At 45.6% G+C, this 15,524-nt stretch overlaps 1 protein-coding gene and 1 long non-coding RNA gene across 2 annotated transcripts; both read left to right on the top strand.

The window, feature by feature from the left end:
• The first annotated feature begins 2,277 nt into the window (after positions 1-2,277).
• LOC119126173 lies at positions 2,278-3,392 on the top strand. Its single transcript, XR_005098602.1, has 2 exons — positions 2,278-2,589; positions 2,761-3,392. It is a non-coding gene; the product is annotated as an uncharacterized LOC119126173 (long non-coding RNA).
• An 890-nt stretch (positions 3,393-4,282) lies between these two features.
• LOC119126077 lies at positions 4,283-7,222 on the top strand. Its single transcript, XM_037257105.1, has 3 exons — positions 4,283-6,218; positions 6,294-7,017; positions 7,185-7,222. Exons 1-3 carry the CDS (start codon positions 4,374-4,376, stop codon positions 7,220-7,222), a joined length of 2,607 nt encoding a protein of 868 aa, XP_037113000.1. The 5' UTR covers positions 4,283-4,373.
• Positions 7,223-15,524: the final 8,302 nt, after the last annotated feature.

Raw genomic sequence — 15,524 nt, 5'->3', positions numbered from 1 at the left:
AAACAATACAACTACACCCCCCCCCCCCATTATTATTATATAACAATAATTGGCTCAGGTAATGAACACATTTATTTCTATAATTCAACACCTACACACTGATCCGATGGCAAGTCCCTCACCCGGTCGTGAACGGGATGTTGCGTCACTGACTCGTTCGTGGCGGGAAATTACGTCACTGACTCGTAAAATCTCGCCTCCAACTATCACTCGCTGCTGATTGGTCGTTCGCGAAGATTAACGAATGAGTGACAGCATTGCCGCTATGCCATTGCCAGCCAGCACACACATTATGCCGACATTGAGGTTTTAATTTCGTATTAGTTGGCTTGGTGTTATTATATCGAATGTGTTTGTGTTTGAATAAAAGGTTGGAAAAAAAACGTTATCCCGACATTTGTTAATTTTGGGGACACCAACTCATATAACAACGTAAAACACATATACATATTGTCATATAAAGCAGTTAAACCAAATGTCTGATTTTTATGTTTTGATTGGCGAATATAATAACAAGGAATAAAACACCAGACAAGTTTTAACAAGTGTTTATTAAAATAATAATAGTAATAATAATAATAATAAAAGTACATCTCAAACCAGCAATCTAATGTGAAACTGCAGTTGATATTTTGGATAACTATATTTAGGCATATACAGTGGAGCCTCGGTTTTCGAACGTCCCGGTTCTCGAACAAATCTGTATTCGAACAAAAAATTCGAGATTTCTTTGCTTCTGATGTCGGACGAAATAAAAGTTAAAGTTAAAGTCCCAATGATCGTCACACACACATCTGTGTGAAATTTGTCCTCTGCATTTAACCCATCCCCGTGCAGTGCCGGCTCTACGCAGGGGCAAGAGGGGGCAACGCCCCCTCAAACAGATGTCCTGCCCCCTCGAATCAAACTTTTAGAAGTCGAAAATCCGCTGATAGTTCATCAGCCCCCTCTCTTCTCTCATGTCGGTGCAGTGTGTGTCCTCACACAGCCTGCTGTCAGGACTCCGCGCCCCTCCGTAAACATCCAATCACTGTGAGTATGCAAATGAGGCAAGACGCAGCCAGAGAGTGTCAAGTTACAGTCAGCGCGGTAGGAGTTGGAAGAAGCAGTAAAAACTCCACCAAACTCGTCGTAATGACCCGTGATATAACTAATGATTAACGACAACTCAAATAATAGTTAAATTAACATTCATATTATATGTTCCCCCCCCTGAGAGATTGCCACCTTATTGTGGTCAGGGGGTTTGCGTGCCTCAGTGACCCTAAGAGCAATACCAGCAGAAGCTTTAATCTTCAGGTGGGACACCCAAACTGGACAGGTCTTAGTGTAGAGGCCTGACAGAGTGCAATCCACTTCTCCAGGTTGAAATCTGGACACACAGCTAACAACTGCCGTGAAGAAAACACTAACAGTGTTAAAAATGTGTAAAAAAAACAACAACAAAAAAAACAACATGCCCCCTTCACATTTCTGACTGCCCCCTCTTATGTGCATTCCTAGAACCGGCCCTGTCCCCGTGTGATTTTGATCCATCCCCTGGGGGAGAGGGGAGCAGTGAGCAGCAGCGGTGCCGCGCTCGGGAATCATTTTGTGAAATTCGGTTGTCGAACCTCGCGAGATGAGCCGAGAGGACCCGCATGCCAACTGATTCCGTTCGTTATTACGTTCTCGTTACTCTGAGGATTGCATCAACTCTAATCATGCCTCCAAAGGAAGCAAAAGGAAGCAGTAAAGCCATCCTAAAACACAAAGACGCTCCTAAAGCAATGCGACACTGAGCGACCAGCGCGGTGCAGTTGCGCGGTCAGCGGCGCGCACCGGTTGCGCGTTCGGCGGTGCGCTACAGTTGCGCGATTGGACAAAAATGCGCAAATGAAAAAATGCTTAAAAAAGGCGTTTTTTTTTTTTTTTTTTGCTTGGAATTATTTTTAATGGGAAAACATGATTCGGAATTCGAACGATTCACTTCTCGAACAGCCTTCTGGAACGGATTGTGGTCGAAAACCGAGGCACCACTGTATAAGTAAATCGTAAATCTACATTCTGGTTTACATAGTTCACGCCAGGAGACGCAACACGTTCACTGATTGATCCGTTGATGCACGGGAAGGCAGTTCAGTCATTGACTCGTTCGCGAACGAGAAAGTCAGGATTCGTTCGCTCACTGGTCTTGGTCGTTCACGAAAATTCAAGAGTGAGTGAGTGAGTGAGTGACAGACAGCATTGCTGCTATGCCATTGCCAGCCGACACACGTTATGCCGACATTGATTGTAGCTGCCATAAGAAAATGCACTGATATGGAACGTTTTGAGCTAGGCTCTGTTTCCAAGTGGGAACCAATTTTAGTTTTTGTGTTAGCGGTTCCTTTTTGAGAGTTACACAAGGGCGAGAGTGTCTGATTTTGAGCCACGGGGTGGCAACGTTTTCCGTTTGCATAAGCAAGTGATGAAGAATGCAAGGAATGCTTATTTTGTTTCTTTTCTGATAGCATTTTTGTTTATTGGTGAAACCAGAGTTTTGAAGACCTGTATTGTCAAGATTTACGTTTTTCTTCGTTTTCTCCCTCGAGCAAATGCGGCAATGAGGTAATCCTTTGTCATATTAGCTGTTAGCCATGATGTTAGCCATGCTATGTTATGTTAGCAAGAACATGACGAATGTGTTTTAAGTGCATGAGCAGATTTAAGTTATTTTGTGTGTAACGTTTATTGTTCTCTGTGAGAACGTTTTATGTTAATAGTCTTTATGTCTTTTAGTTCTCACGGCATGTGTGTGGAGAAGGAGTTGAATAAATGCCCGTTTTGAAGAACTGCTTGTACGCCTGATTGACAAGAGGGAGCTACAGTGAGAACTCAACCAGCCCGGCGCCAGAACAAGACGGTGTTCGGCAGAGCTACAAGCAAGTCACTTCACTCACCTCTTCCATCGGACAGATAAGAGACTGTACATTCATCTGCCTACACAAGTAGCTACCTGAGTCCAGAGAGCTTTGGGTGCCAGTCAACAATAAGTAAACATTTGAACAAGTTAAATGTTTAAAGGTGGACTAGCCTCAATTGCTGTAAAGGGACCTACAAGTGCTAAATTGTGCAATGTTATGGTGATGTGTGCATGTTGTAAGGTTTAAGTGCTTGCTTATTTGCACCTAGTAATGTCTGATTGAGGTGTGAACGACCATTCATAGCATTTGAAAACAAGTTCATTTGCGAACATTTAAAGGTGTAGAACAACATTTAAGTGATTAAGTCATTGCAATGAAAATTAAGTTTATTGTACATTTAGTCAATATATTAGACAGGTTGGTTGATAAAGTAAATTACAGGAGTCAGTAGTAATTCAAGATAGCCTACTGTAGTCAAGTGATAAAACTATAACATCATTACATTAGTAAATCAGATTTATACTTGAGTTTAAAGAAAATCAGTTCATATAGCTTAAATTTCATGCAAAATCGTAATAAAAAATAATAGATAAATTAATAATCTTAATAAATACTGAGTTCATGAGACTTCCTAAAATGGATGTGTCCAAGATAGAAGGGATAACTCCAATCTTAGAAGGCATTGAGGATGCTGATAGTGAGCAAGCAGATAAAACTCTTAAGGGGGAGACTGAAATAAGTGAAGGCAAACAACCTGCCCCAGAAGATGAAATAAGAAGAAGTGAAAGATCGAGAAAGCTCACTGAGAAGGGACAAGAACTCGAAGAGACTAAACTCAAAGGTCTCCAACATCGTTTCTCACGTACCTATGACAAGTGGAAGATTCTTGCTAAGAAATCAAGGAAGGAGATAGAGGGAGCCTCTTCTCAAGAGAACCTACAAACTCTCATCAACAAGATAAAGGAAGCATCAAATGATGTACAGCAGGCGTACGAAGACCTGCACAAATGCATAATCCCTGATAAAGAGACACGCCGTCGAACAGACACCTGCGACTCTGTCTCAAGGCAGATATTAGAGCATGCTTGGAATCATCTCCAAGACAAAGATAACGAGCAAGAAATAGAGTGGTTTGAGACTGGCTCTGTGTTCTCATTAGAAGTATCAGAAGCATGCAGTGCAAGCTCAAGATCATCACTCTCAAGTAAATCCTCATGTAAATCTTCAAAAATAAGTGAAGCTGCAGCAGAATTAGCAGCAAATGAAGGCACTTTGGAAGTCCAAGAGCAAGTGGAGCGTGAGGAACGTGAACTCAGAAACCTAGAAGCTGAGTACAGACAAAGGCTTGTGCGACAAAAAAGGGAACGTGCACAAGAAGAAGAGCAATGTAGACAAAGGCTTGCACAACAAGAAGAAGAATGTGCTGCAAATAAACAGGTCTTGGAAGAAAAGCGCAGAAAGATAGAACGCTTAGAGACCATAAAAAAGATGAATGCCGCCAAGGACAAACTAGAAGTGTATAAACAAGAACAAGGCTCAACCTCAGACTTGCTGGATCTATTCAAGGATTATAAGCCCAAACGAGAAAGGCTTACATTCGACTCAAAACCTGCTGTCACGCCACAACTAATCACAAGGATGCAATCTTCTATAACTACTCCCAAAGAGGATAGCACAACTGATTTCGCCAAGGTACTAGCAGAGTCCTTCAGTGTAAGCCGTCTCCCAGCACCAGAGCCTGCTGTTTTCAGTGGAGATCCACTAAAGTACAAGGGCTGGAAAATGTCCTTTCAAACGCTGATAGGCAGAAAGAATATACCAGCGAACGAAAAAATCTACTACCTACAAAAATATGTTGGCGGACCAGCAAGGAAAGCCATTGAGGGATACTTCCTTCTGGGAACAGATGCAGCCTATCAGACAGCGCTCGATGTCCTGGAAAAAAGATATGGAAGCTCCTTTATGGTTGCTAAGGCTTTCAGAGATAAGCTGGCCTCATGGCCAAAGATAGGACCCAAGGAAAGCATTCAGCTACGAGAGTTCTCAGACTTCCTTCAAGGCTGTCAAGCAGCCATGTCGCAAATAAAGAGCCTGGAGGTCCTTAACGACTGTGGTGAAAACCAACGAATGCTCTTCAAGCTCCCCGACTGGCTTACAGCAAGATGGAACCGAAGGGTGACCAGGATGGAAAAGGAAAATGAGACTTTCCCCAGCTTCGATCAGTTCGTGGAATTCGTCACAGAGGAAGCCGATATAGCTTGTAATCCGATTACCTCCCTTCACGCTCTGAAGTCTGGAGATGGTGGAAAGGAGAAGCCACAAAAAACACGAAGTGTTGGTGCTAAGGTGCTAGCAAGTAGCTCTGAAGAGAAAACAGATGCTAAAGGATGTGTATTCTGTGAGAAGTCAAATCATGGCTTACAGACATGTCGAAGGTTCTTGAAAGAGACAACTGCAGAACGAGTCAAGTTTGTGAAAACAAACAAGCTCTGCTTTGGATGTTTGAAATCAGGACATCAGTCCAAGAACTGTGAGAAGAGAAGCATTTGTGAGACATGCAAAGGGAAGCATCCAACATGTCTACATGAAAATCGTCCAAGGGAAGACGATAGGAAAGAACAAGAGGATGGCGAAAGAAAGGAGAGTGGGAGACGCTTTAAGAAAAAGGAGCGCACAAAGGAGAAGGAAGACTTATCAGAGTCTGAAGAGAAAGAAGAGACACCAGTAGAGGCAACAGCTAACAGAGTGGTGCAAGACAAGAGGAGCACCTATTCCTCCACAGTTGTTCCTGTATGGCTGTCCACAGCAAGTAATCCAGAGCAGGAAGTGCTCGTATACGCTCTATTGGACAACCAAAGCGACACCACCTTCGTCCTGCAAGAAACGGCAGAAGTGTTAGTTACAAAGAAACAGCCTGTGCAATTAAAGCTCTCCACGATGTCATCCAAAGATACCGTCATCCAGAGTCCGAAGTTAACTGGATTGCAGGTCAGAGGTTATAATGAGACAAGGAAAATATCTCTCCCAGTAACCTACACAAGAGAGTTTATTCCTGCAAACCTAAGTCATGTCCCCATACCTGAGACAGCAAGATCATGGCCTCACCTAGAGCACCTTGCTGGAGAGATCACTCCTTTATGTGACTGTGAGATTGGCCTGCTCATAGGCTACAACTGTTCTCAGGCCCTGTTGCCCAGAGAAGTGGTGTCAGGAAAAGATAATGAGCCTTTCGCTCAACGAACAGACTTGGGCTGGAGTATAGTTGGCTGTGCAGATCCCTGCGTCGATTATGGAGATGCAATTGGAAGCAGCCACAGGATCGTTGTGAAACAAGTGACTCCACACATTGAGTCACAGGCTTATCAACCAAGTGAAGTACGATACATATATCGAACACAAATCAAGGAAGTCATCACACCACCAGAAGTCATTAAGGCACTCGAATCAGACTTCAACGAAAGAGTAGCCGAAGATGCTCATTTCTCACAGGAAGATCTACGTTTTCTATCCATAATGGAGGAAGGAATCAAAGCGAAGCCAGACGGACGTTGCGAAATGCCTCTCCCATTTAAAGAAGAAAGGCCAAGCCTGCCACAGAACAGAATCTGTGCAGATCACCGTCTCAAGTGTCTCAGAAAGAGATTGGAGAGGGACGAGCAATATCGGAAGGACGACAAGACCTTCATGAGTGAGATGATTGCACGCGGAGATGCAGAGAAAGTCACAGAAGAACAACTTGACAAAAGCCCGTCCTGGTACATTCCTCATCACGGGGTGTATCACCCTCATAAACCTGGGAAGATACGGGTCGTGTTCGACTGCTCAGCCAAGTTCCAAGGCATGTCACTGAATGACCACCTGCTTACCGGACCGGAACTGACAAACACCTTGGTAGGCGTGCTCTGTCGCTTTCGCAAGGGTCCAGTAGCGATCATGTGTGATGTGGAACGCATGTTCCATCAGTTTCATGTCAGACCAGAGGACAGAGACTATTTGAGGTTTCTGTGGTGGGAAGACGGCGACCTACAGTCAGAACCAGCGGTCTACCGCATGAAAGTACACCTGTTTGGGGCGGCCTCATCACCCGGCTGCGCGAACTATGGCCTCAAACACATCGCTGCACAAGGACAAGGTCACTTCAAAGAAACATCCATTAGATTCATAGAAAGAAACTTCTATGTGGATGATGGACTAACAAGTGTGACAACTGAAGAAGAAGCAATACAGTTAGTCGCTGAAGCAAGAGAAATCTGCAGTAATGGCAAGCTGCGAATTCACAAGTTCATCTCCAATCGCCAGAAAGTACTTGCATCGATTCCCAAAGAAGAGTGTGCTGAAATAGTACTTAATCAAGACTTAGCCAAAGGCGAGCCGCAGATTGAGAGGGCTCTGGGTGTCGAGTGGTGTGTTGCCTCCGACCAGTTCCAATTCAGAGTAGTGGTCAAGGAGCGTCCGCTCTCTAGAAGAGGAGTGTTGTCGATGGTAGCCTCTATTTTTGACCCACTCGGGTTTGTAGCACCTTTCATTCTCGTTGGAAAACAAATACTACAGCAGATGTGCCGTGACAAGATCGGATGGGATGAGCCTTTACCTGATGATTTACGGCCACAATGGGAATCTTGGTTCCTAGACCTACAGAACCTCGCTGACATCAAGATTCAACGATGCTACCTACCAGACAGTTTCAAAGAGTTCCAAAGATATGAACTTCATCATTTCTCAGATGCAAGTGTCACAGGCTACGGAGAGTGTTCTTACCTGAGAGCAATAGACACATCCGGACAAATCCACTGTTCCTTGGTCATGGCCAAGGCAAGAGTTACCCCCACGAAGGTAACTACAGTGCCAAGACTTGAGCTGTCCGCAGCTGTTGTTGCTGTGCGGACTAGCGACCTGCTGAAAAGGGAGTTGGAAATAGAAGATGCTCAGGAAATCTTTTGGACAGACTCAAAGGTCGTGCTTGGATATATCAACAACGACGCCAGAAGATTTCATGTATTCGTGGCCAACCGCATTCAGCGAATCAAGAACAGTACCAAGCCCAGTCAATGGAGATATGTGGCTTCAGAAGAAAACCCTGCAGACCACGCATCAAGGGGTCTCAGGGCAAAAGAGCTCATCGAGTCTAACTGGTTTACTGGCCCCGAATTTCTCTGGCGTGAAGAACTTCCCAGCGGAGACATCAAGGTGGGAGAGATGTTAGCAGAAGACACTGAAGTTCGAAAGGCCTTCGTGGGCAAGACCTTGACGACGGAAGACTCACTGCTTGATCGCTTCCAGAAGTTCTCCAGCTGGATGATGTTAGTCAAAGCCATCGCTAGACTCAAACGACGTGTCAAAGAGCTCAAGGGTCTGACAGAAAGAATCAATGAAGCCACGAGTCTCGAAGAAAGAAAAGAAGCAGAAATCACGATCATAGGCATTGTCCAAAGAGAAAAATGGAACAAGACGAAGAGAAATGCAAAGATCAATGACATAGTGATTATAAAGGATGAAAATACACCAAGAAATGAATGGAAGCTGGCTAAGGTCACACAAGTGTACCCAAGTGAAGATGGTCATGTGAGGAAAATACAGTTATTGATCAGCGACTCAGGACTAAATGACACTGGGAAACGAATCAACAAGCAAACCTACCTGGAGAGACCTATACATAAGACTGTGACCTTGCTTGAAGCAGAATGAGAGCCTCCAGTCTACCCTCTCTAGAGCTCCCCTCCCTAGCGCCAGCTAGCTTATGACCTAATCCTTAGTTCCTTCTAATCCTTAGAAAATCACAAGTGAAAAGAAGCAGAAATCACGATCATAGGCATTGTCCAAAGAGAAAAATGGAACAAGACGAAGAGAAATGCAAAGATCAATGACATAGTGATTATAAAGGATGAAAATACACCAAGAAATGAATGGAAGCTGGCTAAGGTCACACAAGTGTACCCAAGTGAAGATGGTCATGTGAGGAAGATACAGTTATTGATCAGCGACTCAGGACTAAATGACACTGGGAAACGAATCAACAAGCAAACCTACCTGGAGAGACCTATACATAAGACTGTGACCTTGCTTGAAGCAGAATGAGAGCCTCCAGTCTACCCTCTCTAGAGCTCCCCTCCCTAGCGCCAGCTAGCTTATGACCTAATCCGTAGTTCCTTCTAATCCTTAGAAAATCACAAGTGATTTGGTGGGAGTGTAGCTGCCATAAGAAAATGCACTGATATGGAACGTTTTGAGCTAGGCTCTGTTTCCAAGTGGGAACCAATTTTAGTTTTTGTGTTAGCGGTTCCTTTTTGAGAGTTACACAAGGGCGAGAGTGTCTGATTTTGAGCCACGGGGTGGCAACGTTTTCCGTTTGCATAAGCAAGTGATGAAGAATGCAAGGAATGCTTATTTTGTTTCTTTTCTGATAGCATTTTTGTTTATTGGTGAAACCAGAGTTTTGAAGACCTGTATTGTCAAGATTTACGTTTTTCTTCGTTTTCTCCCTCGAGCAAATGCGGCAATAGACTATAGACCCGTCGCACTGACATCTGTGGTCATGAAATCTTTCGAGAGGTTAGTGCTGAACCACCTGAAGGAGGTCACGGGCCCCCTGCTTGACCCCCTCCAGTTTGCCTACCGGGCAAACAGGTCAGTGGATGATGCGGTCAACATGGGACTGCACTACATCCTGCACCACCTGGACACCCCAGGAACGTACGCCAGGATCCTGTTCGTGGACTTCAGCTCGGCGTTCAACACCATCGCTCCTGACATCCTCCAACAGAAGCTCATCCAGCTTGCGGTGCCTGCCCCCACCTGTCAGTGGATCACCAGCTTATAACGTTTATTTCGAACATTAAAGAAATACAGGAAAAAATAAAAATACAGAAAAATTATAACTCCATAGTACAATAGAACATAAAAGAAAAAAAGATATTGCATTATAATTTTCCTTTATCGTAAAATCATATTTGTTCAAAAAGGGAGTAGAAGGAAGCCTAAGCTTATCTGATTCTACCCCATGTAACTACATGTTTCTATTTGATTCAGTCAAGAATTTGTCCATAGTCAATATATTAAAGAAAAAAAAACATATATACATTTTATATATATATATATATATATATATATATATATATATATATACTATATATTTTCTCATTAAAATACAAAAGCAACTTAAACAACTTCACAGCATGTTACGGTATCCCGTCAATATTTTGTCCTTATACATTTTTTTAAACTTAGGTAAGGTACTACAGTTCTTTAATTCTTCACTGCTGGTGTTCCATAATTCCACACCTCTAACTGTTATACAATGTAACTTTAAGTTTGTTCTCACCAAATCTTTTTTAAACATACGTGTTCCTCTTAAATAATGGGTACTTTCCCTCCACTCAAACAACCTCTGGATACTGTTTGGTAATTGATTATTTTTTATTTTGTACATGAGTTGGATGGTTTTAAAGTCGACTAGGTCGTTGTATTTCAGTGAGTTCAATTTAATAAAGAGAGGGTTAGATGGTTCTCTATAATCAGCATTATTTACAAGTCGTATTGCTTTTTTTTGAAGAATGAAGATTGGATCTGTGTTTGTTTTGTATGTATTGCCCCACACCTCCACACAGTACATAATGTATGGGAGTATGAAGGAGCAGTACAAGGAATATAATGATGACTGATTTATAAGGTCTTTTACTTTATATAATACTGCTAGTGATTTTGAAATTTTTGATTTGATATACATTATATGTGGTTTCCAACTTAATTTATTATCTATAAGCACTCCAAGAAATTTTACTTCATTTACTCTTTCTATTTCTATATTATTTATTGTAAGAATTTTGTCTGTGTTGGTCGGACGGTTTCCAAATATAATATACTTTGTTTTACTTAAATTTAGTGTTAGTTTATTTGTGTCAAACCAACTCTGTAATTTTTCCATTTCAATTCCCACAGTATCCAATAGTTGATCCAGGTCCTCCCCACTGCAAAGCAGGTTTGTGTCATCTGCAAAAACTACGGCCTTGAGTAACCTGGAGACCTTGCATATATCATTGACATACAAAATAAATAACAAGGGGCCTAATATTGAGCCCTGAGGAACCCCACACTTTACCTGCTTTAGGTTTGATTTACAGTCCATAAGTTGCACATATTGAGTCCTGTTTGATAAATAACTGTTTAACCAATTGAGTGACATACCTTGTATCCCATATCTTTCAAGTTTTGTTAACAGTATTTCATAATTTACAGTATCAAAAGCCTTTTTAAGATCCAAGAAAACACCTACAACATATCGTCTATTTTCAATCCATCCATCCATCCATCCATCTTCTTCCGCTTATCCGGGGTCGGGTCGCGGGGGCAGCAGCTTCAGGAGGGACTCCCAGACTTCCCTCTCCCCAGCTACTTCATCTAGCTCATCCCGGGGGATCCCAAGGCGTTCCCAGGCCAGCCGAGAGACATAGTCTCTCCAGCGCGTCCTGGGTCGTCCCCGGGGTCTCCTACCGGTGGGACATGCCCGGAACACCTCCCCAGGGAGGCGTCCAGGAGGCATCCTGATGAGATGCCCGAGCCACCTCATCTGGCTCCTCTCAACGTGGAGGAGTAGCGACTCTACTCCGAGTCTCTCCCGGATGACCGAACTTCTCACCCTATCTCTAAGGGAGAGCCCAGACATCCTGCGGAGAAAACTCATTTCGGCCGCTTGTATCCGGGATCTCGTTCTTTCGGTCACGACCCATAGCTCGTGACCATAGGTGAGGGTAGGAGCGTAAATCGACCGGTAAATTGAGAGCTTTGCCTTTTGGCTCAGCTCTCTCTTTACCACGACGGACCGGTACAGAGTCCGCATTACTGCCGACGCTGCACCGATCCGCCTGTCGATCTCACGCTCCATCCTCCCCTCACTCGTGAACAAGACCCCAAGATACTTAAACTCCTCCACTTGGGGCAGGATCTCATCCCCGATCCGGAGAGGGCATTCCACCCTTTTCCGATCGAGGACCATGGACTCGGATTTGGAGGTGCTGACCCTCATCCCGACCGCTTCACACTCGGCTGCGAACCGCTCCAGTGAGAGCTGGAGATCACGGCCTGAAGAAGCCAACAGCACAACGTCGTCTGCAAAAAGCAGAGACGCGATGCTGAGGTCCCCAAACCGGACACCCTCAACGCCTCGGCTGCACCTAGAAATTCTGTCCATAAAAATTATGAACAGAATCGGTGACAAAGGGCAGCCTTGGCGGAGTCCAACCCTCACTGGGAACGAATCCGACTTACTGCCGGAAATGCGGACCACACTCTGGCATCGGTGATACAGGGACCGAACCGCCCTTATCAGTTGGCTCGGTACCCCGTACTCCCGAAGCACCCCCCACAGAACCTCCCGAGGGACACGGTCGAACGCCTTCTCCAAGTCCACAAAACACATGTGGACTGGTTGGGCGAACTCCCATGCACCCTCGAGGATCCTGTTGAGGGTGAAGAGCTGGTCCACTGTTCCACGGCCAGGACGAAAGCCACACTGTTCCTCCTGAATCCGAGGTTCGACCTCCCGACGGACCCTCCTCTCCAGCACCCCTGAATAGACCTTACCAGGGAGGCTGAGGAGTGTAATTCCCCTGTAATTGGATGTCCACGCGATGCTGTAGAGACGTGTCAGCCATGACAGCCCCACAACATCCAGAGCCCTTAAGAAATCCGGGCGGATCTCATCCACCCCCGGGGCCTTGCCACCGAGGAGTTTTTTAACTACCTCAGTGACTTCAACCCCAGAGATTGGAGAGTCCGCCTCAGAGTCCCCAGGCCCTGCTTCCACAATGGAAGGCGTGTCGGTGGAATTGAGGAGGTCTTCGAAGTATTCTCCCCACCGACACACGACGTCCCGAGTCGAGGTCAGCAGCACGCCATCTCCACTGTAAACAGTGTTGACGTTGCACTGCTTCCCCCTCCTGAGACGCCGGATGGTGGACCAGAATTTCCTCGAAGCCGTCCGGAAGTCATTCTCCATGGCCTCGCCGAACTCCTCCCACGCCCGGGTTTTTGCCTCAGCGACCGCCGAAGCCGCGTTCCGCTTGGCCACCCGGTACCTGTCAGCTGCCTCCGGAGTCCCGCAGGCCAAAACGGCCCGATAGGACTCCTTCTTCAGCTTGACGGCATCCCTTACCGCCGGTGTCCACCAGCGGGTTCGGGGATTGCCGCCACGACAGGCACCAATGACCTTACGGCCACAGCTCCGGTCGGCCGCCTCAACAATGGAGGCGCGGAACAAGGTCCACTCGGACTCAATGTCCCCCGCCTCCCCCGGGACGTGGGAAAAGCTCTGCCGGAGGTGGGAGTTGAAGCTCTTCCTGACAGGGGATTCCGCCAGACGTTCCCAGCAGACCCTCACAGAACGTTTGGGTCTGCCAGGTCGGACCGGCATCTTCCCCCACCATCGGAGCCAACCCACCACCAGGTGGTGATCAGTTGACAGCTCCGCCCCTCTCTTCGCCCGAGTGTCCAAAACATGCGGCCGCAAATCCGATGACACGACTACAAAGTCGATCATCGAACTGCGGCCTAGGGTGTCCTGGTGCCAAGTGCACACATGGACACCCTTATGTTTGAACATGGTGTTCATTATTGAAAATCCGTGTCGAGCACAGAAGTCCAACAATAGAACACCGCTCGGGTTCAGATCGGGGGGGCCGTTCCTCCCAATCACGCCCTTCCAGGTCTCACTGTCATTGCCCACGTGAGCATTGAAGTCACCCAGTAGAACGACGGAGTCCCCAGAAGGAGCGCTCTCCAGCACTTCCTCCAGGGACTCCAAGAAGGGTGGGTACTCTGAGCTGCCGTTTGGTGCATAGACACAAACAACAGTCAGGACCCGTCCCCCCACCCGAAGGCGGAGGGAGGCTACCCTCTCGTTCACCGGGGTGAACCCCAATGTGCAGGCGCCCAGCCGGGGGGCAATCAGTATACCCACACCTGCTCGACGCCTCTCACCGTGGGCAACTCCAGAGTGGAAGAGAGTCCAGCCCCTCTCGAGAGGGCTTGTACCGGAACCCAAACTGTGCGTGGAGGCAAGTCCGACTATATCTAGTCGGAACTTTTCTGCCTCGCACACCAGCTCGGGCTCCTTTCCAGCCAGAGAGGTGACATTCCATGTCCCAAGAGCCAGCTTCTGCAGCCGGGGATCAGACCGCCAAGGTCCCTGCCTTTGGCCGCCGCCCAGCTTGCAATGCACCCGACCCCTTTGGCCCCTCCCACAGGTGGTGAGCCCATGGGAAGGGGGACCCACGTTTCCTTTTCGGGCTGAGCCCGGCCGGGCCCCATGGGCGAAGGCCCGGCCACCAGACGCTCGCCTTCGAGCCCCGCCTCCAGGCCTGGCTCCAGAGGGGGGCCCCGGTGACCCGCGTCCGGGCGAGGGAAAACGTGATCCATTAATTTTTTTCATCATAAGGGGCTGATGAGCCGTGCTTTGTCTGGCCCCTCACCTAGGACCCGTTTGCCATGGGTGACCCTACCAGGGGCATGAAGCCCCAGACAACATGGCTCCTAGGATCATAGGGGCACGCAAACCCCTCCACCACGATAAGGTGACGACTCACGGAGGGGTCTATTTTCAATAGCTGTTGTTATTTCAGCTACGAAATCTAACAAAGCTAGTGTGGTGGTCCTATTTTTCCGAAATCCATACTGTTGGTCACACAGAATATTTTGTTTTGTAATAAAATCATCAAGCCTTTTATAGAATATTTTTTCTAATATTTTGGAGAATTGTGGGAGTAGAGATATTGGCCTGTAATTTGAGAATATGTGTTTGTCCCCAGCTTTATATATCGGAATAATTTTAGCAGTTTTCATTTCACTCGGAAAAACACCATTTGTCAGAGAGTGGTTGCAGATATGTGTAAGAGGTTTCACCACACATTCAATAATATTTTTAACAAGTGACATATCTATCCCGTTACAGTCGGTTGACTTTTTACCTTTAAATTCTCTAACAATTTCTATTATTTCCTTCTCATTCGTTCCCCTTAGAACCATACTTTCGGCTATGGGTACATCCTTAAGTAGGTCACTTGTACTCCCTTTTTTTGCTACTTCCTCTGCCAAAGTAGGCCCAATACCAACATAGTAATCATTAAACTCCTCTGCAATCATAGTAAGATCATTTATAGTTATGTTATTACTGTTTACAAAGTAAGAAGGATATCCTGGCTTTCCAGTTCTGTTTTTAATAATCTCATTTAACACTTTCCATGTTATTATTGTATTACTCTTGTTTTCCTCCAGTATCTTGCTATAGTAGTCCCTTTTACTGTTTCTCATTATTTTAATCAATTTGTTTTTGTAGATCTTATATTTTAATTCAGCTTCCTTTGTTCTTATCTTTAAGAAATCTTTGTATAATAGGTTTTTCTTCTTGCAAGCACTTAAGATTCCCTTTGTCAGCCATGGTTTTCCCACTGAATTTAGTTTAACTGCTTTCTTTACACAAGGACAGTTTTTTTCATAAAGTTCGGATATAATGGCCATGAATGTGTTGTAGGCTTCATTTACATCACCCACATATACCTTTTTCCAGTCTTGTTTTAAAAGATCATTTTTGAATGAGTTAAATGAATTACCAGAGTTCATTCTACACATTTTAAAAGTTATAGCATCCTT

Source organism: Syngnathus acus, chromosome 8 (assembly GCF_901709675.1).
Source record: "Syngnathus acus chromosome 8, fSynAcu1.2, whole genome shotgun sequence".
In the NCBI taxonomy this organism is placed as follows: Eukaryota; Metazoa; Chordata; class Actinopteri; order Syngnathiformes; family Syngnathidae; genus Syngnathus; species Syngnathus acus.
This window is presented reverse-complemented; position numbering and strand designations above follow the sequence as displayed.